This window comes from Geotrypetes seraphini, chromosome 5 (assembly GCF_902459505.1).
Source record: "Geotrypetes seraphini chromosome 5, aGeoSer1.1, whole genome shotgun sequence".
Taxonomy (NCBI): domain Eukaryota; kingdom Metazoa; phylum Chordata; class Amphibia; order Gymnophiona; family Dermophiidae; genus Geotrypetes; species Geotrypetes seraphini.
This window is the reverse complement of record NC_047088.1, coordinates 85659599-85687354: the sequence shown is the minus strand read 5'-3', so window position 1 is coordinate 85687354 and position 27756 is coordinate 85659599. Positions and strand designations below refer to the sequence as shown.

Below are 27756 nucleotides of genomic sequence, written 5' to 3'. Positions count from 1 at the left end.
TCTCTGCAGCTTTCAATACTGTTGTAGAGGTCAGCACGGGAACGGGGATCGTGGGAATCCTGCGGGTCCCGCGGGAATCCCCCCCAACCTATGGGACTCCCAAGGGACCCTCCTCTGGCCCACAGGACTTCCACGGGGACCCCCCTCTAGCCAACGGGATTCTCACGGGGATGGAAGGCTTTGGAAGCAGAGTTCATCCATATAATATAATGGACACGTCAGCCTTAGTAAAAGAGGGGGTTTATAAGTTAATTACCTGAACAGAAAACAAAAAAAGGGTTCCACCAAAGAGATTCCACAAGGAAAACAGCAGCGCAAACACAAAAGAAACTGTGGAATTGATGATCTTGTCAGAAGTAATTGCTGCTTTTTATGGGGACGGGCGGGGATCGAGGTAATTCCTTGCAGGGATGGGTGGGGACGGAGAGGATCCTGACGGGGACGGGTGGGGATGGCAAGGATCCTGGCGGGGACGGGCGGGGATGGGTGCGATTTCTGTCCCCGTGCAACTCTCTATACTGTTGATCATTTTATTCTTTTGTCTAGGCATAGTGAATTGGGAATCTTAGATGTTGTATTGAAATGATTTGGTGAATTAAAAAACAAAAACATACTTGCAGAGTCAAGCAAAATGGAGAAGTATTATCTCCTTGGAGTACTGAATTGGGGGGGGGGTTCCTCAAGGTACCCCATTGTCACCAAGGGCTCCTTTTACTAAGCTGCGTTAGGGCATTAATGTGCGGAATACACTCGCTGAATTGCCATGCGCTAGACTTTAACGCCTGCATTGAGCTGGCGTTAGTTCTAGCCGCGTAGCGCGCGGTAATATCCTGCGTGCGCTAAAAATGCTAGCATACCTTAGTAAAAGGAGCCCCAAGTTTGTTCAATATATTCTTAAGTCCGCTGAGTTAAATATTAACTGAAATGGGAATTTGTGTTGTCTTATGCTGCTGCTAGGGGTTTTTTTTTTTTTTTTTTTCTTTACTATGCATAGAACAAGACTCCTATGAAGAGACCATACAGAAATTGAGATATTATAGTTTGTTGATAGATAATTGGACCTCCAAGTACTATTTGAAATTGAACAAAACTAAAACCAAAATTATTTGGTTTGGGAATTATGATTCTATTCCTTTTAAGGAATTAGTGTTGCCACCTAGGGAAGTTCTAAAAATTGAAAGAGAATCTAAAGTACTGGGGATTTATCTTGACTCTGATTTAACCTTTGTGATACAAGAGAAAAGTTTGAAGATAAAAAAATTTCTTTACGTTGCAGCAACTTAGAGCTATTAGTTCATCTCTGAGTAAACATAGTTTTAGAATTGTTGCCCAGTCTGTACTATATTAAAGGAGCGAAATGATGTGACTTGTTTGTGACAACAGAGTCCATTGAGGCTCTTATTGTCTCACAATTAGTGCCTGGTGTGCACTTACAATCATGATACCTCCTCCTTTACACAAAATATTTCAAAGTATCACAGTGTGGAGAACTGTTTCCCTAGTGTTGTTTTTATACTTAGGGATGTTTTGTATTTTTCAGTCTATACTATTGCCACAGTTGGATTATTGTAATTCATTATATGGGTTGATTTCACTTCTGGGAAGGCCTCAATTTTTACAAAATGTGGCTGCTAGGTTAATTTTTTTCTCTGGGCAAATTTGAACGAGCTTCTCTATTGTTGGTGAAGTTGCATTGGTTCCTAGTCCATAAGATAGTAGAATTAAAGATTGTTTCTATGATTTTTGAAGCTTTTTCTGATCACATTCCAGAAAGCCTTATTGAATATATTTTTTACCAAATAATTAGTCAATCTCTAGGAATGTTCAAAAGTTAAAGTTGGGTTTCTCTTCAGCGAAAAAATATTAAATATAAAAAACACTTAGGGCTCCTTTTATCAAGGTGCAGTAGGCGGTTAACTCGCGGAATACCGCACGTTCAACCGCTTGCCGCGCTCAACGCTAACGCCTCCATTGACGAGGCATTAGTTTTTTGGCTTGCCGCAGGGGTTAGCGCGTGATGAAATGTCCAACGCACTAACCCCTGTAGCGCACCTTTATTAAAAGGAGCCCTTAGAAAAATCATGTACTTTTTTGGGTGCTAGAATTTAGAATAATCTCCCATTACTTGGACCCTGTTTTACAAAGGCGCTTTAGCCATTTTAGCATGTGCTAAATCTACGCACGTGCTAAACGCTAACGCATCCATAGACTAACAGTGCACCTTTGTAAAAGAAGCCTTTAATAACAGGAGATTATTCTGTCTTATTCATGGTTTTGTAAGTAATACACCTCACTGTTTTCAATATTTTTAAATTCAAGTTTCAAGTTTGATTTACACGCAATATCAAATATTGCTGATATTGTACTGCATTTTACTATGTAATGTTCCCTCAGAATATTAGAGGTTTTTCTTATTGTTATCAATCTAGTACTCATTCCAAAATTGGCAGAATATAACTATTAAAATTAAAAAAAACCCATATATATATATATATATAGTTAAAAAAAAATAAAATATATATATATATATATATGTATATAAGCATTTCCTCAGGTTACCATTGAGTCTACCTTATGCCCTCTCACTCCAGAGCTTCCTTTCAATTGAAAGAGAATTGCTTTCTGTGCATTTATTCTGCATAAGTGTTTAAACTTCTCTATCATATCTCCCTCCCTCCTGTCTTATTCCAAAATATACATATTGAGATTATCTGTTCCCATACGCTTTATGACAGTGACCACTGACCATTTTAGTAACCGTCCCCTGGACTGACTCAATCCTGTTTACATCTTTTTGAAAGTGCAGAAATATGATAAATATCAGCAGAATATGACTGATACCATAACAGGAAACATGGAAAAACATTCATATAATATAGATATGATACTGTGTCAGCACAATAAAAATGAGGAACAAAAAAACTGCAGAACAAATGTACTGGATGCAGGCCCTTTATTCAGTCAAAAAAATATTGCGTGATGAACATCCAACTTTGCTCTAGAGAAACGGGGACCCAACACAGTCTGTGTTTCGATTAAAACATCTTCCTCAGGGGTCCCTGGTTTTCTGTTGGAAATAACAAAGTGGAGCACAACAAATATGCAGGAGAATCTGGTGCCTGTTGTGAAAAACTCTAAGGTTGTCGCCGCTATCTGAATTGCTGCCATGAGTTCTCACATGGGAACTCACATGGGAACTCGCAAGGTTGCTGCGAGAACTTGCGGCAGCCATTCATATAGCGACTTTGCACAGGGCAGGAGCATTGGAAGATCGCTCCTGCCTCGGTTCACTGCTGGACCACCAAGGCAGGTTTTTTTTTAAAGTCTGGGAGGCGAGAGGGAGGTAGGATGTGCCTGAGTCAGCTGGGACAGGTGATGATAGGGATCTTTCCCATCCCAGCCCACCGCTGGATCAACAGGATTTACGGCAGGCCTGGGGGAGGCCTGCAACAGGTCTGGGAGCAGTTTAGGTGGGCACTGACTCAAATTTAAACCAAGAACCTATTTTTGGGAAATTTCTGGCCCCAAAATCTCAGTTTATATTTGAGTATATACATACACTAGAACATTGAAACAGTATAGATTTAATGCTCACATTCATACAATACAGTGAAACATCTTAATTGGCAGGCAAGGGGGCAAGTGCAATTCAGACTTATAGGCAGGACATGATAGGTAGTATACAAAGTCATTGGAATAAATAAATGAATGACCAAACTGAAGGCAAATTATATATACAATTATATGTTCAGCTGAAGAAGATATGAGGAACTGGTCTAAGATGCATGTCTAAGCTAGTCCAGATTTTGAGTGAATAGATAATCAGTCGCTATATAAATTAAATGCATAGGAAAAGATCCAGGCTTTTCACTTGCCTCTTGAAGTCGAAGAAGTCTTGAGTTAGGCATAGTCCCTCTGGGAGAGAGTTCCAGAGTACAGTGATTACTCCAGCGAAGGCCTAATAGCAGGTATCAAGTCATATGACTTCTTTTGAAGGCACAAAGTGATTTTCCTTGAGAGGGTCTTAGAAGCCTCAAAGGGCTAACATTCTTTAGGTACTATGGCCCATTTTGTCTGAGGATTTTGAAAATCCATGATAGTTTTGAATTTGGCCCTATGAGGTACTGGTAGCCAGTGCTGTTTTTGTAAGAAGGGCATGATCTGGTCACAGCTCTTGCAGCATTCTATCAATCATGCTGCAGCATTCTGAATGCTGCAAGTGCTGATACAAGCTTTTATTGGTTTGATCAATATACAGGGCATGACAGTAGTGAGTTATTATGTTATCAAGGCATGGACCACTGTGGTCAATCTTGTCATTCTGATATATGAGGATAGATTTTGTAATTGCTTCAGTGCTGGAAAGTTTTTAAAGGTTATTTGAATTTTCAGGATCAAAGTAAGTAATCCCAAATAGTATTCTGAGCTTGTCCTCTTGTGATAAGAATCTACAGAATCTCTGTTTTGCTTGGGTTCAGGCAGTCTTGGGTTTTTGTTTTTGTCATTCCTGAGTTGCTATTAGGCAGTCAATTTACTTAAAGCTGTGAGTAGAACTTGTTCAGTGGTTATACGTAACTTCATATCATTGGCATAGATGTAGAATTTTGTGTCTACCAACCGAAGCAGCTCAGTAAAAGGTTTGAGTGACATATTAAATAAAATAGGTGACAGTGTGGATTCCTGTGGCACCTCACTGTTAACTGCCTAAGGTAATGATGTGCTGCTGCTGAATATAACTGATTGTTGTCTGCCCTAGCAAATACGATTCAAACCATGTAAATATTGTGCCACTGATACCTCTTTCTGCCAGCTATGTAAGCATAACAATGATGATCCACAGTGTCAAAGGGTGCTGAGAAATCAGCAACACTAATTTTGAGGTGGATCCCCTGTACCCAGGTCTGAAGCCAGATTGACATAGGTCTAGCCAGTTTCTTACATTTAGCCAGTCACTGAAAGGACAGCAGATGGTTTGTTCTCTTAAGTTTTGTCAGGAAAGGGATGTTAAAAACGGGTTGGTAGTTTTTGAGCTTGTCCTGGTCAAAGGGGCTCTTTTTCAGTATTTGTTTATTCAATTTGTAGTTCAATTCCCACTGTAGCTCCTTGTGACCCTGGGCAAGTCATTTTAACCCTCCATTACCCCAGGTACAAAACTTTACTCTGGGTTTTACTAACGGTGCTAGAGGTTTTTAGCACAGGCCGGTGAGGTAAATACTTCAGAGCTCAAGGAACTTCTATGAGCATCAGAGGATTTACCTCGCTGGCAAAATGTTGGAAGAGTGTAGTGTAGTGGTTAGAGCTACAGCCTCAGCACCCTGAGGTTGTGGGTTCAAACTCCACACTGTTCCTTGTGACCTGGGCAGGTCACTTAATCCTCCACTGCCTCAGGTACATTAGATACTGTAGATTGTAAGTCCACTGGGACAGATAGAGAAAATGCGTGAAGTACCTGTATGTAAATTTTGAAGTAGTAAAATTACAAAAACGCGGTATACAAGTCCCAAACCCCCTTCTTTGCTTGTCAGATTAGAAGCAAGTTATTTAAGATTTAGAAAATAAGTGAAGTCTTTTCTGTTCTTTGTATATCCCAAGGTATGGCTAGATATCTTATGTTATATTCTGCACTGAGCTAATATTTGATCTGCAGCAGAATATACGTTAATTGTAATAACTTAAATACTGCCTGTCCTCACTATTTGTTTGCTTGAAACATGGTTGAATGATGATGGGGAAATTTCCTCCACTGGAACCTCCCTGGTGGCTATTCAGGGGTTTGTTTGGTTTTTTTCTGATTTTTTTCTCTCTCTACTCTTTCAAATGAGATGGAGGTTTAGCTGTAATCTACCGTCATGAACCCCCAAATTACAAAATATCTTTGTATAATTTTCTCTACTGCGAGCTTGAGTTTGCTAAGCGCTTTATCAATCTACTCACATACTCTTTTCTTGTTTGAGGCTCATTATTGCTCTTTGAATATCTTCATACTGGGTGATTTCAATGTCTGTGTGGATAATGATACACTTCCCAGAGCTTGTAACTTTCTTTCTTCTCTGAACTTGGGGTTAGATGCACTAAACACGGTCACTAAGACTGTGCGAGTCACTGTTGGCTGATTTTTTTGGCCGATTGTGGAACAGCAATCGATGTTCCAGCAAGTTTCCATGCAAATGATTTGCATAGAGGTTCACCATAATCTCATTGGACCAGTCACTCTGAGAGCGACTTGGACACATGCACAGAGCCGTTTTGGGGAAGCCTGAACAGCTGATTGGCAGGAGAAGCCCCAAAGCAGCCTCCTGCCACTCAGCTTTTGGGGGCTTTTTTCTTTTATTTTTTTAAATGGCACAGATGTGCGTTTGTTGCAAAGGCACAATATCTGTCCCATTAAAAAGAAAAAGCCCCCCCCCAATGATAACCCCCCAACGACACCCACCCTCATAACAAACGATCCCCGGTATCAAAAAATCAGCATGAGAAATGCCCTCTCCCTCCTACTGCTGCAAACCTCCCCCTCACTGACCTCCCCTACAAGGACCCCCCAAACTGACCCCTCCCCTTCCCCAAAAATCAGCAGGAGGGATGCTCACTCCTTCCTGCTGTGAACCAATACCCCCTGCACTGACCCCCCCTTGCCATGCCCCCCTCGCCTTCCCCATTCCCCTTCATAAAGAAAATAATAATTATTGTCAAGAGGGATGCCCACTCCATCCTGCCACCGAATGCTCCCCTGGTCCCCCAAACCACCTCCCACACCTCCCCATACCTTAGAAATAGATGACAGCAAGAGGGATGCCCAGTCCCTTCTGATCTTCAAAATGGCAGGCCTTCCCCTTCCCAGTGCATCCTGGGAAGTCTGAGAAGGGCTCACACACATAAGGCCCTACCCCAGAGCTAATCAGGGCCATGGGCTCCTCCCTCTGTATCGCGGGATATAGAGGGAAGAGCCCAAGGCTCTGATTGGCTCAGATACCTAAGGCCCCTCCCAGGATGTCTGGGCCAATCAGGGCCTTATGCCCCTCCCCATGCATTCCAGGATGCACCGGGAAGGCCCACCATTTTGGAGTGGCGGGCCTGGAAAGCAGGAGGGACTGGGCATCCCTCCTGCTGTTATGTATTTTTAAGGTATGGTGGAGGTGTGGGGGGGTTCTGGGGGGGAGGTATTCATTGGCAGGAGGAAGTGGGCATCCCTCATGCCAATTTGTTTTTTAGGAATTGGAGTGGGGGAGGGGAGGTGACAATTTGGGCAGGCCTTGTAGGGGGGTTACTGCAGGGGGGTTCACAGCAGGAGGAGGGAGTGAGCATCCCTGCTGCCAATTTTGGCTGGCGCGGGGTTGTGGTTTCGCAGTGGTAGGAGGGAGTGGGCATCCCTCCTGCCTCCATTCTTGTTTACCGGGGGGAGGGGGATGTCGGGGAGGGACATCATCAGGAGGAGGGGAGGGAGGCTGGCATGGCTCTTTTCTTTTTATGGGCCAGATATTGTTTGTGTGTTAAACACACACAACTTCTATGCCCATAAACAAAAAAGAAAAAATAAACAGGCAGACCTGCCTGTAACATAGTTACCAACAGCTAGACCTGTTGGGTTGACCGACCCAATTCTGGCATGCAAGGTTAGAGCATTGATCGGATTCCTGGTTTTAATATTAATTACCTCATTTGCATGCCAGAATCAGAGAATGTAGGACCACACAGAAAGCCACACGGTGAGCCATTTAGAGCAAATAGGCTTTAGTACATGTAGACCTTGGTTTTTATCAGTTTGCTTACTTTCCTTCAGGTAAAAGAAGATATACTCTTGACTTCGTTATTTCTATGCAGCTCTTATTTTCTCTCTGGTGATATTCACTGTTCTCCCAGCTTCCTGGCTCTTTTATTTATCTTTTCTTTTGGTCTTCAACCCTACTGCTTGAGTTACCAAATGAGGCAACTAGAGGTGTAGATCATGCTAAATGCCCTGGTCTTTTCTTATACTTACCCCTTGATGTTTTGTCTCTTGATGTAGAAGAACAAGTCAGCTGCAGGAACAACCCTCTACAAATTGGTCTCTTCAAACTCTTTGAAAGTAGAGGGTGGCCAAATGTTGTTTTCCGTGATGGTACCAAAACTGGCCCCAAATTTTTCTGACCAGTTTCAGTCAAAAGGTTATTTTAATTTTTGTCCAAGTGTTTGGTTTTGGCTGAAAATGACCATGTGAGTTTCAGCTGCTATTTTGTTGTGGCTGAAACTAAAAAAAACAGTTTCAGTTTGCCTCTATTTGAAAGCCTGTAGGGAGCCCTTCACTTACTGGAACAACAGGTAGGGAGAGCTTGAGCACCAAAGAACAAAACTGACCATCCATCCCTAGATATGGCCTAGACATGATCCATAAAAACAAGAAAGAGACTGCAGATGGAAATACAAGGACAGGAATCTTTATTTAAAAAACCATATAAATTTTTAATCCTTTAAAAATGGCTCTCATATACATGGAATACGGACCCTACAGAGACACATTCCTTCCTCAGGGGTCCGAGATATCCAATGTATCACATGTAGAGGGTGAAGCGGAAAACAACGTAGTAATATGGTCATCAGAATTTTTGAAACTGATGCAGAAAAATCTCCTTCTGAGCTGACGCACTGAGTGAGTCCGGCTGCTGGATATCTCGGACCCTTGTGGAAAGAGTGTTTCTCCGAAACACAGACCGTGTAGGGTATATGAGAGCCATTTTTAAAGGATTACAAATGTATATGGCTTTAAATAAAGATTGCTGTCCTTGTACATTTTCATCTGCAGTCTCTTTCTTGTTTTTGGTGTTCACTTTTTACTGCGGATTCGTTGGATTTTTCTTTGTTTTGCTAGACATGATCCCTAGACATGACCTTCTTTTTGTGGTCTTGACATTCATCACCAACAGTGACTTGCTCCAACTACTCTGAAAGCAGCTTCTGTCCATTCTACCCTTAAAAAAAAACCCCAAAAAAGAACAGTCCGCTCATTCCATGATCCCTTCTAATTATTGTCTGATTTTGAACTTATATTTCTAATCCATGTGAACAAAAACAGTTATCTTCACTCAATTATTAACATATGTAGAATAAATGAATGCACTCCACCCTGTCAACTGTAGCTTCAGGTGAGATCATAGTGGTTATATCTTTTCTGAGTGATATCTATTCCATCATTGATGGGAACAAGTGGTGTTACTGCTAGCTCTGGACATTTCAGTGGTGTTTGACTTAGTTAACCATCATTTTATATTAGAGAGACTTTTTGATCTGAGAATATAAGGAACTGTCTGACTGGTTCTCACTGTTTTTCTCTGGCCAATCCTTTTCAGTGACTACTTCACTCTCTAATGCTACTTATAATCCTACATGGGGTGTCCCCTCTCCTATTCAACATCTTTTGTAATGCCCTTGTTGCTTTGGTCCAAAATTTAGCCATAAATTCTTACTTTTACACTGATGATATTCTTTTTTTTTTCCCCAGTAAATCTTGGATTCTTCTGATTTTTGACCCCTCTACCTCTGTGTGAATGTGTTGGCATCTTGGTGCTCATCCAATAAAGTGGTCTTAAGCCACGATAGAACAATCACTTGTTGTGTAACTGGTTGTGCTATCTGTCCCTCCATAGTCACTGCTCTTTTTGATTTGCCAGTTTACCCTATTGAATTCTTTCATTACCTGGGTGTTATTCTTTATACCAGACTTTCATTTTGTGGGAGGATTTCAAAAGTTGTGAAGTCATGGTGTTTTTTTGCCTTGTGTCGCTTATGCCCTTTAAAGGGCCTTTTGGGTTCTCCTTTCTTTCACACCCTCACCCATACTTTTTTGTTTTCATATCTTGATTACTGGAACTCAGTTTATGCTAATACCAACTTGTTGTCAGGATCGTACTTCCCTTCCCCTTCATCTCCTCCTTCTGATCCATTTTTATATCAGTTTAAGATTCTTACCCTATCTCATTTGATTGTTTTTGCTCTACGACCACTGAACCATCAGGTTCAGGGCTGTTAGGCCCTCAGTGATAGTGGGGTCTTTAGGGGGATGGGGATGTGATCATAAAGGATGGAAAAGTAATGGATGGGGGTGGGGGGGGAGGATGATCTGCACCGTGGTCTCTTTAAGCTCTGGTATAGAAGCATTGGGCTGTGACTTTGAGGCCCAATTATCCTGGACTTCTGAAATAATGCTGCTTACAACATGGCTCACAAGCTGAGTTATTCATTTACCCAGTGGCAGAGGAAGGGTGAGAGATGCCCGGGGTGGTGGTACCCCTCTCCCGTCCTCTTCGCCAACCCCCTCCACCATCTCCTTCCCCGCCCTCTCCTGCTGCACATGCTGCTTCCTTTCCTTGTACCTCTGTAACATTCCTGGTGAAAGCAGCAACCCCCAAACTGTTTTTGCGCCAGCGTCGGCTCTTTCTCTGATGTCACTGCCTAGGAATGGGCTCAGAAAGTGGCATCAGAGGAAGAGCCGATGCTGGCGCAACAGCAGCTTGGGGGGGGGGAACGTTGTTTGCGCTAGGAACGTTACAGGGGATGGGAAATGGCACGCAGGTGAGAGGAGAGAACGGTGGGGGTGCTTGTACCCTCACCAAGATGGTGCCCGAGGCAGACCGTCCCCGCCTCTCCCCCCCTTACTACGCCACTGCATTTACCACAGGCATTGGCAACCTGCAGTAATGAGATACTGCAGGTTGCTGACTCCTGTGAAAAATCAAGGTGCAGTAAAAGCCCTTTCTTTTTCTTGCATCTTGGTAACTGGTATCTTCAGTAAATTAAAAAAAAGACTTCTAAACACTAAGCAATAAATAATTTTTTTTGTAAATCTACTGAAAATCTCTTCTCTTTTTTTTTTTCTAGTCTCTGGTGATGTATAGGAGACCATGCAGATCTTTTATATTTCTGTGTATTGTCTACATTCTTTCAGGAAGCTCCATGGAAGCCATTATTGAAGAGAAGAGCTCTGTCAGTGATAAAACTGCAGAGTCTATAGTTGAAGAAGATGATGATGATGTATTTATGACATCGCGAACAACAGAGGATTTATTTACTGTAATACACAGGTACTGGATAACCACACCTTCTCCTGGACTCTATCTCTCATTTCTTTCAATCTTTATGTTAACATTTTCAAAAAGAAAAAAAAATCCAGATTTTAATAATAAGGGACCTAATATATCTTTCTGCCACCAGAAATTTGGAAAATATGGAAAAACTGGCCCTCCAAGTTGAAGTACTATGGAAAGTTGTGTTAAAACTGGAAAACAATATATGTTCTTAAAGAGATGGTCCTACAACTATAATGCATAAGAATAAATATATCTTTTTGCTTTTAGTATAGCAAGGATACTGATGATGTTATGACACCTCTGGGCCAGTACTCAAACATATATTTACCATTAGCCAATGAACATATAACTTCTTCTATGGATTTCAGCCCTTATAAAGTAGTATCAGTTTAAAAATTCTTCTTAAATGGTTAGATATTATCTGTATAGGAAAGGGGCAAAGGGAGGACTGAGCATAGACGGATCAAGAAATTATCTGAATAATGGGTATATTTATTCACTTATCTGGATAAGATATAAGTTTAGTTTAGACATGCTAAACAAAACTAAAATTTCTGCACATATCTGATCTGACCTATCTCTGGCTCCACCTTTTTTTCCCCCACAGTGGGAGCAGGGTAAGTTTTAAAGTGAGCATCCCTGCTGCCAATTGTGGCTGGCGTGGGGTTGTGGTTTCGCAGTGGTAAGAGGGAATGGCAATCCCTCCTGCCTCCATTCTTGTTCACTGGGGGAGGGGGGTGTCGGGGAGGGAAGCTGACATGGCTTTTTTCTTTTTATGGGCCAGATATTGTTTGTGTGTTATACACACACAACTTCTGTGCCCATAAACAAGAAAAAAAAAATCAAGTCATGCCACAATTAAGACAGAAGGAACCCAAAACCAAAGCCTGAGACCAATGTGATTTGAAGAATAAAATTACCAGACAACAAAAGGTAGAAAAAATAAATTTATTTTATATTTTGTGATTAGAATATTTCAGATTTGAAATATGTATCCTGCTAGAGCTGGTATTAGACATAACTGGGGACTGCAAAGCCCAGGCTGTGCTTCTTTAGCTTCCAGCTTAGGGCTCTCTCTGACCAGGGGGCAGTTGCCTTAGTTGCTCTCCACTAACACTATTCCTGCCATGTGTGACTGAAGTATTCTGTTAGCTTGATTTTTCTATGTAGCATTCTGTAGTAATTTGGTTGATTCAGTTTTCACAATAATGGAGGGGATATTTGTGAAAGGGAGGGGAGACAGGGGTTTTGTTGATCCTTGCTCTGTATTATTTTTGTTTATAAATGTTTTCCCATGTCATTCTCTTCTTCCAACCACCAGTCACACCTTTTTATAAAACTATATTTCTTTATTTTCTTCTTTTTTTACTTTTACTTTTTATCAGCTAATCTATTTAATACTTAGATGACGTTATCCTTTTTCTTTTCTTCTTCAAACATCCAACAGTTTCTAAAATAATAAATAATTCCTTCTTTTCAATAGAATTGATATTAAAATAACTTTAGCATGCATGAAAGGGGATCCCAACAATTGGTAGGAAGACAATTTATAAGGCGACAATTCGTAAGATATAACCATTTGTAGGATGACAGTTGTAGGATCTTCCTACCAATTGTTGTACCCAATTGTCCTACATCTACCAATTGTTGTAACGGTGTCAGAAAGGGAGGGGGGCCCCCTTCCACAGTTGTGTACACATGGAGACAAGAAGAAAGAGAATTGTTGGGTGTGGTAGTGGGAGAGGAGTGAGGTATAGATGCATGGGGAAGACAGAGATGAGAGGGAGAAATGTGGTAGTGGAGAGGGTACACTGGGACAGACTGAAAGGGATGCAATAAGGCTGGTAGGCAGTGATGAAAGATGCACAGAGTCTGGGGGATAAGAGAGGGAGAAATGTTGGATATGGCAGTAGAGGTGGTAGGAGAGATGCACCCTGGGACAAAGAGAGAGAAAGATGGTGGACAATGAGAGAGTGGGAAATACGTTGCACTTAGGGGTGGAGGAGAGGGGGGAAGAAATGCTGTGCAGGAGAGAAAAAAAGTGTTCTTTGAGTAGTTTAATTTTGTGGTTACCATAATGTATTGTGTGTGTATATGAAAAATCAATGGAAGAAATGGCATTACAATTAGTACTATTATGGGAGCTTGGACAGGGTCTGGAGCAAATCTTATGGGTCAGCCCATTGTTAGGATAAGGCAATTGATAAGCACATCAAATGTATTGTTAAAAAATTTGCACCAAAACAATCTGTTCATTTTCTCCGTGGTGTTGCTTGCAATGTGTCATGAATTATAAATTTTTTTGAGGAAAAACAGCATTATTTAAGTTTTGATTTATGCAGTAGTTTCGATGCTTACAATTTGTCTTGAACTATAAATTATGTAAATAAGTTATTAAAAATCCCTTTTTTTAAAAAACTAGGTATTACAATCAACTCTTGAGGAAAAATAGCATTTTTTAGGTGTTTTGAAGTATGCAGTTTTGTTGCTTATAATCTGTCTTGAATTATAAATTGATACCACCCGAAAGGCCATCTTCTCAGCTACCTGGCATAAATAGGCTGGTAATGCATTCCCTCAAGCTAGAATCTTCTTTGGCAAAATTCCATTCCAAAGTCAAAACCTTTCTCTTCAAGGACGCCTAGAGCATCTGAGATCTCTTCTCCAAACATGGACAAATACATCTACAGAGAACAAAGATTTCCTAAGAAGCTACCCCTTCCTCTTGTGCTTTTCCATCTCCCCCCATCACTTTTGTTTTATTTATATCTCGATGTAATTTTACTCCCCAGTGTTCTTTCCCTCTGGCAATGTCTGTTCGTTTTTAATCCCCCGTTTTATTTGATCTTGTTTTAATTTTCTTTTTAATTTTTGTTTTCTCATATTTACTTTTCTAATTCTTGTTGTAAACCGTTTAGCTATTTTCCTTGGATTATTTAATTCACTTTTTTAAAAAAATAGCAGTTTGTTTATTTATTTGTTCATTTTTATACCCTGTCCTCCATAGAAGCTCAGAACGGGTTACAATAAAATAAAAATAAAAATTATGTACTTGTTCTACCAATTGTCATCCTACCAATAGGATTACTTATCCTATTGAATCTGAAATCAAAATCTTGGGAGTACACTTAGATAGAAATCTAACTATGAAAGCATTTACCTCGGCGTTGGTGAAAAAATATTTCTTTATTTTGTGGAAACTGAGGACCATCAAATCATATCTTGACCCTATGGCATTTAGATTGCTTGTTCAATCCTTGATACTCAGTACTTTGGACTACTGCATTTCAGTTCACAAGGCTGGACACCATGCAAATATACTTAGATTACGAAGAATACAGAATGTCGCAGTACGTTTGATCTTTGATTTGAAAAAAATCATTATATTACGTTTTATTATAGAGAGCTCTATTGGCTCCCATTTGCAGCCTGTGTGATGTTTAAACTGGGAACACACTGTTACAAAGTCTTGCATGGTCAAGCGCCTGAGTACCTATTAGAATTATTTACCTTATTCACATCGAATCGCCCACTATGTAATACAATGTTCCCCCGGTCGTTCGTGGTCGGCAGTTCGCAGTCCTGGTCATTCGCGGTATTTTCCAGCCGCGAACCGTGGACAAGGAGAGGGCAACGAGAGGGGTAGGAGAGAGCAGCTGGAGCACTGTGAGTGCAGGAAATCACTCGCGGTACCTCCGACTGCCTCTTCCTGCACTAAGTCGGGCCTTATCCACTCAGGAGCTGCTTTGACATGCAGGAAGAGGCGGTCGTAGGTACCGCGAGTGATTTCCTGCATTCGCGGCGCTCTGGCTGCTCTCCTGCTGCCCTCTCCCGCTGCCCTCTTCAGGCTCCCCCATGAAAAACCATATTCATGGTTTTTCAAGATTCGCACAAGTTCCTGGAATGGAACCCCCGGTGAATATCGGGGGAGTACTGTACTACTTTATTTGTTTTCCCCCCACTTTGAGGTTGTATTTATAAGAAGTTCCAGCAATGCCTGTTGCTTTTCAAGCAGCTAGCTGTGATAAGGAGTTATGTTCTCTTTTCAGAAAATCTTGTTCTTACATAAATTTCAGAAAGCTACTAAAATCATTCTTGTTTATAAAATTTTTAGAGAATTAAATTTACTAATGATTACTCTGTAGTTCACTGGGAATGTCCAGTTTTTATTTTTTGTGAACTGCATCGATCCGTGAGGTTTTGTGGTCTAGAAAAATAATGCAATGTACCAATTGTTGTAGACCCATGGGAAAGACCTGCGTAAGGGCATGCTGAGGGCTATTTTTACCTTAGTTTAGAACATAAGAATAGCCTTACTGGGTCAGACGAATATCAACCCAGTAGTCCGTTCTCAAGGTGGTCAATCCAAGTCACTAGTAACTAGCCAAAACCCAAAGAGTAGCAACATTCCATGCTACTGATTCAGGGCAAACAGTGGCTTGCCCCATATCTTTCTCAATAACAGACAATGGGCTTTTCCTCCAAGAAATTGTCCAAATCTTTCTTAAAACCAGTAAAAGGGCCCTTTAATAAGTTAATAGATTTGTATGCTGTACATTTCAGGAAGACTGTAGTATTGCAGCCAAGAGCAAATCCCTTATATTCTTCATCCAGAAGTCTTCTCTTTTTTGCTGTTGTGTGTGTGTGTGTGTGGGGGGGGGGGGAGAAGTGTTCAAATGTTTCTCCTAGATTCTTTTTTTTTTTTTTTTAGAGCAACAGTCCTCTGATTTTTATACAGTTTAATCAGTTTATAAAAACTGGAGGCAATCTTACTATTTTCACAGATCTGCCAAGAATCAAACTTGAGGATAGGCCTAAATACCTTGACTGTTGCTACCATTTCCAGTTTACAGGTTTTTGTGATATACATCATTTTTTAATTACTCCATAATGACGTGTGCGATAGTATGCTAAGAAATGAATAGCAAATGTACAATCTAATTAAGACCACCAAATTAGTTTTATTTGGGAGGTATTAAAGATTGAGCATGTATTGGTATTAACGATTGAGCATGTACTTGCTGGACAATATTAGAAACAGAAAAAAATGTGCTGGTCTCTCAACCTGTGACCTTTTGGCAGTTTCCACTATTGTCAACTCCATCATCCATCAAGCAGCCTTCTCATCAGAAGTATATGATAATAAGTGTAAAATCAGAACGTAAACTCCCTCCTTCCTCCCCACCCTTTGCTAATTTGTTTATTTCAGATTTGGGGGATCTTGGATATCTATAAGAACTCTGAAAGGAATTTATTTATCCTTTTGTAGATTCTGTCAGAGAATAAGACAATAAGAGAATAAGAAAATTGAGTATAATTTTAGATGCTAGTAGAATTTTTATTACATCTGTTCTTTCTAAACCAAGAAATATATAGTAGCGACAATTGTTTGGTCAATTGCTGTGCCATTTCTATCACCACTTCCTTATTTCATTTGCATGGTATCTTCAATACTGCAGCCATAACAGGCTCCTAGATATCTTAATGATAACTATTCAGCTGGTGGCAGTCAGTATGTTTTTTTAAATATACAGAATGTGATCAGGTAGGTGCAATATTCAGCTTGCTACCCAGTTAGCTAACAGGGTAGTAGGCTGAAGCATTAGATTTTTCTCCACTTGCACTGCTCCTCCCAACCCCCTTCCTCCCAATAGCAGTGGCTCCCTCCCATCCTTCCCAAACCCCTCAAACAGCATTGACACCCTCCCAAGTCCCTCCTCCCTTCCCCCTCCTCATAAGTCCTTGCCCCACACACATGTGAGATTCCCAGGGCCTACCGTAGCATCTCTAGTGGTCTAGGAGATAAGATAGGCAAGAATGAAGCCCAATTGCTCCTGCCCATATTAGCTTTATCCATAAAATAGCAGCAGGCATGGGCTGAAAGAACTGGGCTTTATTCCTGCCCAGCCTATACCCCCTAGACCACCAGAGGCCCTAAGTTAGCCCTGGGTAGGCCAACAGAAGCATTGAGGGTGAGTTTTCAGGAGAAGAGGAAGTTGAGGGTGGGTCCAGGAGGGGGCTGCTCTGGAGGGGTAGGGAGGGGGTTGATGTTCTGGGGAAAATTGGGAGGGTAAGCTCTTGTTGAGAGGTTATTAGGAGGTAGGAAGTTTGGTGGTGGGGAGCTAGTTGAAAGAAGACCAGATAGATGTTCAAGCCCACTACCTGGAAGTTAGATGCAGGCCAGCCAATATTTGTGTCAACATCTGCACAGCTAAGTGGTCAGAGATAGGGTACCCTATCTAGCTACTTGGCTGTGTGAGCACTGGCATTGAATATCTAATCTAATCTAATCTTTCATTTGTGAGTCGCACATACCTATACAGTCTCAAGGCGACAGATCAAAAAGGAAGGGGAAAGAAGGAGGGGAAGAGGACATGGAGAGATAAGAGGAGGGACTTAGACATAAGGGATGCTATACAGAAACTGAGATAGTTAGTTGTCAAAAAGGTGAGTCTTCAGGTTTTTTCTGAATGTAGTGTAGTTTGTCTCTTTCCTGATAGCTTCTGGTAGGTCATTCCAGATTTTTACACCCAGATAGTTAGCATAGAGTGGAAAACCCGTTTGTAGTGGAGGTGTTTTGTGGATGGCAGGTTTAGTTGGACTCTGTTAAGGATTCTTTTTGATGTCGACCAAACATTAGAGAATAATTGGATGAGAGGGACTGCTGAGCTTCCGTATAGGATCTGGTGTAGGATACATGACGATTTTAAGATTAGTCAGGATGATATTGGGAGCCAATGTAGTTGCCTGATGAAGGTTGTAATTGAAGCAAATTTCTTTAATTTGTTAATTAGTCTATGTTCTGGATGAGTTGTAGTTTGTGGATAAGAGCGATGTTGATGCCAAGGTAGGCGGAGTTGCAATAGTCCAGTTGGGGTAGGACCATCATCTGAACGATCAGAGCAAAGTGGTGTGAGTGGAAGTATGGTCTTGTGAGTCGCAGTTGACACATAGTGTAGATGGTCTTTTTCTGCAGGTTAGATATTTGTGGTTCCATTGTGAGAGTGTCGTCTAAGATGCAGCCTAGCACCTTGGTGGATTTTTCCATTATGAGAGTGATGCCTGATGAAAGAGTGAGGTTAGGTATGACATTCTGTTGTGCGGTGCGGAAACCAATGGCTTTGGTCTTAGTGACGTTCAGTTTCAACTTGTTGTTCGTTGCCCAGGTTTGAATTTTATCTATATTGTTTGAGATTTTTTTGACAATATTGGGATGGTTATTGGTTATGGAGATGAGGAAGAAAATGTCGTCGGCATACAATAGTTTCATCTTCCATTTTGGTGTGACCCAGTGAGTTCATGAATAAATTGACAACACAGAATGCCTTCCAAGGGTTGGAATATGATTCTTGCCTTTTGACCATGTATTCGCGATTTTGTAGGAAGTCTGCGAACCATTTCAGTACAGTTCCTTTTATTCTGATTTCCGAGAATTTGGTTTGTAGTAATTGGTGGTCCACTGAGTCGAAGGCTGCAGAGATATCAAATTGGAGTAATATGTCCTAATAACCCGAGCTTAGCAACTGTTTGATTTTAGTGGTTAAAGTGATGAGGAGGAGCTCGGTGCTGTGCTGTTTTTGGAAGCCATATTGGGATGTATGAAGGCAGGAGTGTTGCTGTATGTATGAGGCTAGCTGCTTGCTGACATGGGACTCGAGGATTTTAGTGAGGATCGGAATGTCAGCAATTGGTCTGTAGTTGGATGCTATGGAGAGGTCTGCTTGGGCTGTTTTCGGTATTAGGGTTAAGGTTATTTTACCCATTTCTTTGGGTAGGTGCCCTTGGTTCAAGGAGCTATTTAGCAGATTAGTGAGCCAGTTAATGATATGATGCGGAGCTGCTGAAAGAAGGTATGGAGGACAGTTGTCAAGGGGACAGCTTCGTAAGGCTAGTTTTTATATTAGCCTATTGGTTTCGGGGAAGGAGAGATTAGTGAATGAAGACCAGATCTGGTCTGCATTTATGGGTTCATTGTAGTCCATATAGTTGTGTTGGGACGAGTTTGATGAGGCTGTCTTGGCAACTTCTGATTGGACCAATTTGACTTTGTTGAGGAAGAAATCTGCAAGTTCTTGGGCTGAGATTTTGTTAGAGAATGTTGCGGATTCTTGGTTTGGGGGGGCTGTGCCAGCTCCTCCCTCATTCTGCCTCGGGCCTCATGCCCATGTTGAACAAACACGGTGTTAGTGGATAGTTCTGGCTAGTGTAACAATATAGTTGAAAGCTCTTGTACCAAATGCCATTAACCACAATATATAACTGTGGAACAGAATATAGTGTTTGGAAAAAATTAATTTGGGACCACATTCAAACCAGCTCATGATCTGAAACAAATATAGCTATATATGTAATCAAAGACTTTTTCAGTGCCCAGTGACAGCTCCATGAATGGTTTATCCCAGTGGTATAATCATTGGGAGGTTGGCCCTCTACTTTGCGCTCAGACCTCCTCCACATGCAACATCCCTTTAAATGACAGATGGAGTTTTGGCATGCCTGCCAGCAAAGATGAGTTTAGTACCCATGGAGTGGGGGGCGGGGAGGAGAAATGTTAAAAACTCCCCTAGTCCACCCCAAGTGCCCCTGGTTTATCTACCGCATGGACTATAGATAGCAGTTGTACATGAAAAAAAAAATAAGGCATCCCCTGAAAATAAGACCTAATGCATTTTTTGGACCCAAAATTAATATGACACTGTCTTATTTTCAGGGAAACACGGTATGTATATGAAAAAATAAAATTTATTTTCGCTTATTAGCAATACAGGATTCTAATTGTTGTGCTTCAAAGAAAATATAGCGGTTCAAAGAATGAAATTTAGCATCTAGTTTATCAGTTGTTGCTTAAGTTCCTATGAACTGTTTTCCTACCTTCTTCTACTCTATGTTTATAACCTAACTAATTTATTTTTCTCAAGTACTTTAGCAAGAATGTGAGCCTTTGGGACAGTCAGGGAAATACTTTCTCTTCATCTTAATTAATCTTACTTATTGCATTTCTTCTGTTTCTACTGTAAACCGCTTAGAACCTCATGGTACAGCGGTATATAAGAAATAAATTATTATTATTATTATATTATAGAACAATAAACCATTATCAGAGGCTAGACTCTCATATTTTATATGTATAAAATTCTATGGAGTAACTATAGACAACACATTTTCACTTCATTCACACATTTCTAAAGTCGTTTCTTCATCCTTTCTTGCATTACGTCAACTTCGCTCTGTTCGCTCTTTTCTTAACTGTAATAGCTTACGCATTCTTCTACATTTACTAGTTCTTTCTAAAAGAGATTACTATAATTCTATCTTAATAGGTCTTCTGTAGCATCAGCTACACAGACTTGAACTTGTTCAAAATACTGCTATCCATCTCATAATCATTCTAAATTTGAACATGTCGCTCCTCTTTTAAAAACTGAACATATTCTTCCAGTCACTTATAGAATACCATTTAAACTCAATACACTTTACTTTCAAATACCGATATCAGTACTCCCTGATTCTTGGCTGCTCTATTAACCCCTTATACTTCCCAAAGGTCACTTCGCTCCACATAATGAAATCTGTTGACTATCCCATCATTCAAACAGGTATTTCTGGACATACACAGAAATTCTTGTTTTTCCATTATTGCTCCAACAATATGAAATTTTCTTCCACTATATCTAAGGGCAGAACAATCTTACTTTTGGGTCCTAATTAAAAGCCTATTATTTTACAACTGACCATTAACAAGTCTCTTACAGATTTCTAATCCCTGATTTAAATAGATTTTTGAGTTACCTACTCTCCCAAAGTACTATGCAACTCTCCCCTTAACCTTTTCCCTTATGTACCTGTAAGTCAAGTTTGTCAATTTGTCTGACAATGATTTTAGTTATGGTCTATCAAATAAGTTAAACTAAACTTCCTGCTACTAACCCATTTTGATCTACGTATATGATTTCTCCTATGACCTTGTTGACTCTCTCAGGGCCAATATATTTGCTTATATTTTGCAGTTGATGTTTATAAGAAATATGAGCCTGGGGGTAGCTGAGTTTAAGAAAATACAAAAATGAAAAATCATATATTTTAAAATAAAGTAACTGGGAGGTAGGAGGTTGAAACCAATGAGTTTAGTCCCACTGTGGTTGCCTAATAGCCAACAGCAAACCGGGATCTGAGGTTCTTCTTCCTTGGTAAGGACACATAACAGGTGTTCTAACTAAAGTAAAATCGTCCCAGCACATCTATGTTCTCACTTAAGAAGCAGTGAAAAGTAAAAGTAAAGATAAGGTGACCATATGTCCCGTTTTGAACGGGACAATCCTGTTTTCGGATCCCCTGTCCCGTTGTTCCCACACACAGCTTCGGGACGTCCAAAATGTCCCGTTTTCAGAGACAGCGTCCGGAAGCTGTGCGCGGGGACAACGAGACAGGTGATCGCTTCCTGTCCCTTCCCTGCCGCACCAAAAAAAAAAAAGCCTCCCTCCAGGCCCGATTTAGGTCCACCGCCACTGCTCCTCTGTTGCTACTACTCGAACCCGGAAGCCTTCTTTCTGACGTCAATTCTGATGTTGGAGAGGACGTTCCGGGCCAGCCAATCGCTGCCTGGCTGGCCCAGAACGTCCTCTCCAACATCAGAGTTGACATCGGAAAGAAGGCTTCCGGGCTCCAGCAGTTTGCAGCAGAGGAGCAGCGGCGGTGGACCTAAATCCGGCCTGGAGGGAGGCTCTTGTTTTCCGCAGTAGGGGGGGGGGGAGGTAGGCAGGCAGGCTGGCTGGCTGGCTCTGGGGGAAGGAAGTAGGTAGGCAGGTTTTGGGGGAGGTAGGCAGGCAGGCAGGCTGGCTGGCTCTGGGGGAGGGAGGGAGGTAGGCAGGCTTTGTGGGAGGCAGGCAGGCTGGCTAGCTCTGGGGGAGGGAGGGAGGTAGGCAGGCTTTGGGGGAGGTAGGCAGGCAGGCAGGCAGGCTCTGGGGGAGGCAGGTAGGCTGGCTGACTCTGGGGGAGGTAGGCAGGCAGACTGGCTGACATTGGGGGAGACAGGCAGGCTGGCTCTGGGGGAGGCAGGAAGGCTGGCTCTGGGGGAGGTAGGCAGGCAGGCTGGCTCTGGGGTAGGTAGACAGGCAGACTGGCTTTGGGGAAGGCTGGCTTTGGGAGGTAGGCCGGCAGGCTTTTTGGGAGGGGGTGGGACAAAGGCTGGAAGCAGTGAGGGGACATAGGAAGGAAGGATGAAGAAAGGAGAGAAAACAGCAGAGAAGGGGGGGTTGTAAGTAGAAGAAAGACTAGAGAGATAAAGGCCTGGACCAAAGGGGAAAGACAGGAGGCAGAAGCAGGACTTTGGGAGGTGCAGACAGAGGGGGAGAGCCCCTGAGGAAGAGCAGAGAGTGGCAAGATCATAACAGAGGAGGGAGAGAGAGAAAAGGAGACCTGGAACAAAGGTACAGAGGAGAACTGAGACTGGATCTGGGGGCACTAAGGACATAGGAAGGAGGCGCTGGGGACACTAAGGACATAGGAAGGTACTGGGGTCACTAAGGACATAGGAAGGAAGGAAGGAGGGAATAGAAAGGGACAATTGTTGGGCCTGAGTGCAGAAAGAAATGAAAGATAGGATGCACAGTCAGAGGGAAACGCAACCAGAGACTCATGAAATCACCAGACAGCAAAGGTAGGAAAAATGATTTTATTTTCAATTTAGTGATAAAAATGTGTCAGTTTTGAGAATTTATATCTGCTGTCTATATTTTGCACTATATTTGTCTATTTTTCTATAGTTACTGAGGTGACATCATTGAAAATCCCCCAAATATAAATAATTAACATTTTCTCTGCGTATAGGGTGCTTTGTGGTTTTTTAAAAATTTTATGGTTACCATTATGAAATAATAAGATATTGTGTGTACATGAAAAATGAATGGAAGAAATTGGGGGCGGGGCTAGGGTGGGATTGGGGGGGTGGGCTAGGGCAGGATTGGGGGTGGAGCTAGGACGGGATTGGGGACGGGACTGAATATTAATAGATGTCCTGTTTTGATGAAAAAAATAAATGGTCACGTTAGGTAAAGAGAGTATTTTTTAGAGGAATTGTTATTTTCTTTTACACGGTCTGTATTTATTGTATGTTTTTGGGTAGCTGAGTCTTACCCAGGTTTGTCCATCATTAATATTTAAGCCGCTGTAAATGTTCAGCAGTCATGCCATCCTACACAAATCCATTGTACACACTTTACAGTTTGGATGCCAGAGAAGCTGCAAAGCATGATCAAATTCCATTGTCAGACCATTCGGCCAGGAGCAATTTGAAAAAAAATATTTTTATTGAATAAAAACCATAATCATGTGACTTATGAATCATCTAAAGTAATATCTCTCTAAAACCCTTTTAGAGCTCTCCAGCAAAGAGGGGTGATCCAAGTCAGTAAGAAACTTCTGCAGAGTTGATGGTTCAAATGCCACCTCTGATGAAAAGAGAGAGCTGTAATATTCTCAAAACTGCAGCACAATTTTCTCTTCTGTATTCTCTCTTCCCATGTTGTGTAATAGGTTCTTGAATCTTATTTCCATACTGGCCTTCAGATATCTTGCTAGCAGGCGGTCAGCTTATTGTCATTGCCATACTATTATGCTTTTTGAAGAGAGACTGAGCTACTGGCTTCTTGACACAATAAAGCATTATATGCAAACTTAGGGGCCCTAATGTGATAATTTCTCTGTTTGCATGCACTGTGTGCACTATTTATTATTTTTAGATATTTGTGGGAGGTTGTGGATGAGCTCACCAGCTAGTACATTCCCATTAGCTTGCACTAACTGGTTAATGCAGGGTTAACGTAGGAGCATTTACCACCTCCGAAATAGACGAAGACGATGGTAAGTGCTCTCATGTTAATATATATATATATATATATACACACACATATATATATATATACATATATACAGTGGTACCTCGGTTTACGAGTGCACCGGTTTGTGAGTGTTTTGCAAGACGAGCAAAACATTCGCAAAATCGGTGCCTCAGAAACCAAGCTTGCCTCGATTTGCGAGCAGCGCCCCCGTGATACGGCACCCTCCACCTGTGATCCAGCACCCCCCGCCGTGATTCGGCACCCCCCCTCCATGATCTGGCACCTCCCCCCGCCGCAATCTGGCACCCCCTGCCGTGATCTGAAGTCCCCCAGACCCACCCGAACAGGCTTCTTACTTCCATCTCGGCACCGGCACCGGCATATCCTGTTCGTTGGTGTTGGTACCCGAAGATCGGCCTCCTCTTCTTTGCTGGGCCTCGGAGAGAGCGTAAACTCGCAGGCCTTGAGCATGTGCAGATGCTCAAGGCCCAGCAAAGAAGAGGAGGCCGATCTTCGGGCACCAGCACGAACGCACAGGACATGCCGGTGCCGGTGCCGAGGCCGAGATGGAAGTAAGAAGCCTGTTCGGGTGGGTCTGGGGGACTTAGATCGCGGCGAGAAATTAGTGCAGGACGTGCAAAAATAAAATAGATAAAAGCTCTTGTTTTGGGATGCATTACAAATGGGCTTAGTGCATGAGAAAGTCCTGTGTTAGGATGCACTGACACCCCATTTTGTCTTAGTAAAAGGGCCCCTTAGTTTGCTGCAATTTATATAGAACTGCCTGATCTGACCTTTCCTCTCCATGTACTGCTATATTTTATAGCTGTCGACATTATTATTTATGCAGTATGGTTGGATGAAAAAATGTTTTGTATAGATGCAAAATGTGCCTAATACCCAAATCACATGTTCTATATGTTTTTGGTTTTTTTTTAGATCCAAGAGAAAGCTGCTTGGATGGAAGGATCCAGGAGATGCCTTTAGTACCAGGCAGATCTCCCTTTCCCCTGTAAAAAATACACCTGAGTCTCCTACTAGTGAGTCTCCTACCGGGAGTGGGGGCACTTTGAAGTCCTCCAGCAAAAATGAAGATTTTAAGGCACTGCTTCAGAGAAAAGGCAGTAAAACTAGCCTGGGGACTCGCACTTCTGCTGCAGAGCTTCTCAAGACTACTAATCCTCTGGCTCGACGAGTCCTGACTGAATTTGCCCCAGAATTAGACAACATAGCTTGTTCCAAACCTCAATCATGATTCACTTTGCCTGTGATCTTGTAAAGTGCTTTAAAAAAAAAGGCCTAAAAAAGTTGGAATTGAAGGATGAACTAGCAGCCTCACATGGTTTTATGCATATAGTTCCTTTGGGGAGAAATTGCCAATTTTAAAGTTATTGAAGTTTGAATCCATTTTTTTATGGATTCTAATTCATGGTTTGCTTTAGACAATACACGAGTGTTCTTTTTCTTTCTAGTGCACATGGGTTGGTTGAAAGGATTTTTTTTTACTTTCAAGAGCACATGGACACCTTCAAAATCAACTTCTAAATCCTATATTTTGGATGGAATTCTAAGCTTTCACTAAAGATGGAGTGTCTTTATGGAGCACAAGATGGGAGATCTTGCACCTCATGGAGCAGCCCTTTATTACCTTTCCACATTCAGCTGCCTTGTACTGGGACTGGATCTCCTTCCTTTCATCTTTTGTGGATGTATAAATGAAAAACAACATAAACTCTATCCAAGTTGTTTGACCTTACAGTTTCAACTAGCTTGAAATGTTCAGTGACTTTTGGCATGTGGTACTTTATGGCTTTATGATGTGTTTACTAATGGCTGTTACTTTTTTGTCTTTCTGTTTTTTTATGGTAAATGGATTGAAAACAGAGTGCTAAATTAGACATGTCCAGACTTAAAGCTCTGACAATTAGGGCATTTTTGAAGAGCTGAGATTACCAAAAAATAACGCAGTCATTAGACAATTACATAGCAGCTGAAGAAAAAGCTAGTCCCTGCCTTTGTTCATTGAAAATGTATGCAGATATTATCATTTTATTGCAAATATAATTCCAAATTTAGGGCTTCTCTTACAAAGTCATGGTAGAGGTTTCTACTGGGGACCAGCGAACTAAATGCTCCGATGCTCATAGGAATTCTATGAGCATCAAGACATTTACCTCGCCGGCCTGCAGTAAATACCGCAGCTTTGTAAAAGCTACCATTAGACATGGGACATTTTCAATAAAATTTCATTGTGCAAGAGTAACAGCAGGCAGTACAGGGGCAGCCAATATATCATATCCTGTATTTACTGCAGTAGCAGAAATCTACTTGACAACAAAATAATGTAATTCAGTAGTAATATTCATTTTGTTTTACCATACAAAGACATCTTGAATTTATAATTTGATAAGATGATATACGAGTGCTACATAAATATACATTGCAGTATAAAAGAAGTAAAAAAAAAAATATATATATATAAGGACAGTCCATAGGCAGCGGAACACTTTTTTGTTGGGGGGCTCAAAATCTCTGCCCTAGACCCCGCCTAAGCTCCACCCCAGATCCCTCCCATATAATAATAGTACTAATTGTAATGTCATTTCTTTAATTCATTTTTCATAAACATACAATATAATCTTATTAACAATACATAGAATGATAATCACAAAATTAAACTGCACAAAGCACACTCTTTTTCATCTCCCTACCCCTGCACAGCATTTCTTCCTTTCTCCACCCCCATATGCAGCATGTCTCCCGCTCTCTCTCACTATCCACCCATCTCTCTTTTTCTCATTCCCTCCCTTGCTGCAAAATGAGTGAAGAAAGAGAGAGAGGAATCCAGGGTACATCTCTCCCACCCCTTCTACTGCCACATCCTATATTTTTCCCTCTCTCATCACCCAGATCGTGTGCAGCATTGTCTGCCTCTACCCAACATTTCTTTTCACCCCTCTCCAGCACCATGCCACATCTCTTGCTCCATTCCCTCCACTATCATGTTCAACATTTCTCCCTCTTGCATTCCTTTCCATCTGTCCCACTGTTCCCTCCCCACCACCACATCAAATATTTATCCCTCTCATCTCTCTTCCCCATGCACCTCTACCTCACTCCTCTCCCACCACGTCCAACAATTCTCTCCCTCCCTACGCCCAATTTTCCTTTCCCCATGTGCACCATCTCTCCTTCCCTCTCACTCACTCACCCATGCCCAACAATTCTCCCTTCCTACTCCCTCCCACATAAGGTTACCATATGGCTCCAGAAAAAAGAGGGCGGATTAAGACATCCAGTTTTAATTCCATTGCTTTCAGTAGAAGTAAAACCTAGATGTCTCAGTTCATCCTTCCTTTTCTGGAACCATATGGCAACCCTACTCACCCACCTCAGCATTTCTTTCCCTCCCTCCTATGTCCCAAGTTTGTGCCCCTCCCTTCTGTATCCCAATTTCATGCCCCCTCCCTCCTTCCTTCCAGCCTTTGTCCCAAGTTTGTGCCCCTCCCTACCATTCTGTCCCAAGTTCATGTCCTCATCCTTCCTTCCTTTCATACTTTGTCCCAGGTTCATACTCTCTTCCTTCTCTGTACCAACATGCCCCCTACATGGATTTCTGAGCCAGGAGACAGATATAGCACGGGAGCTCCGCAAGGGGTGCTTCCATCCCCGTGGGATCCCCACGATCCTAAGGAGGATCACCACGGATTTCACAGGATTCCTGTGAGCCTCACTCCTACAGGCAATTTTTGGAGGGGCCATGGGCCCCATGTCCTCTCTCCCCTGTTCCGATGCCTAAGGGACAGTCCCAAAATCATATAAGTAAGGAGCTGGTAGCATTCATGCTTGGAACCCTGCAAGGA

General features: G+C 41.8%; 1 protein-coding gene across 9 annotated transcripts in view; it reads left to right on the top strand.

The window, feature by feature from the left end:
- The window catches only part of NHSL2 (NHS like 2), a 542601-nt gene extending 515634 nt beyond the window's left edge, over nt 1–26967 (top strand). For 7 of the 9 annotated variants that reach the window (XM_033945433.1, XM_033945435.1, XM_033945432.1 and 4 more), the window contains 2 exons: nt 10916–11051; nt 24833–26967. In XM_033945433.1, coding sequence (XP_033801324.1) covers nt 10916–11051; nt 24833–25148 — 452 coding nt within the window. In that variant the 3' untranslated portion in view covers nt 25149–26967. Of the gene's footprint in view, nt 1–10848; nt 11052–24832 lie in introns of those variants that run through there. The other 2 variants (XM_033945438.1, XM_033945437.1) reach the window with 2 other exon arrangements.
- The last annotated feature ends 789 nt before the right edge of the window (nt 26968–27756 follow it).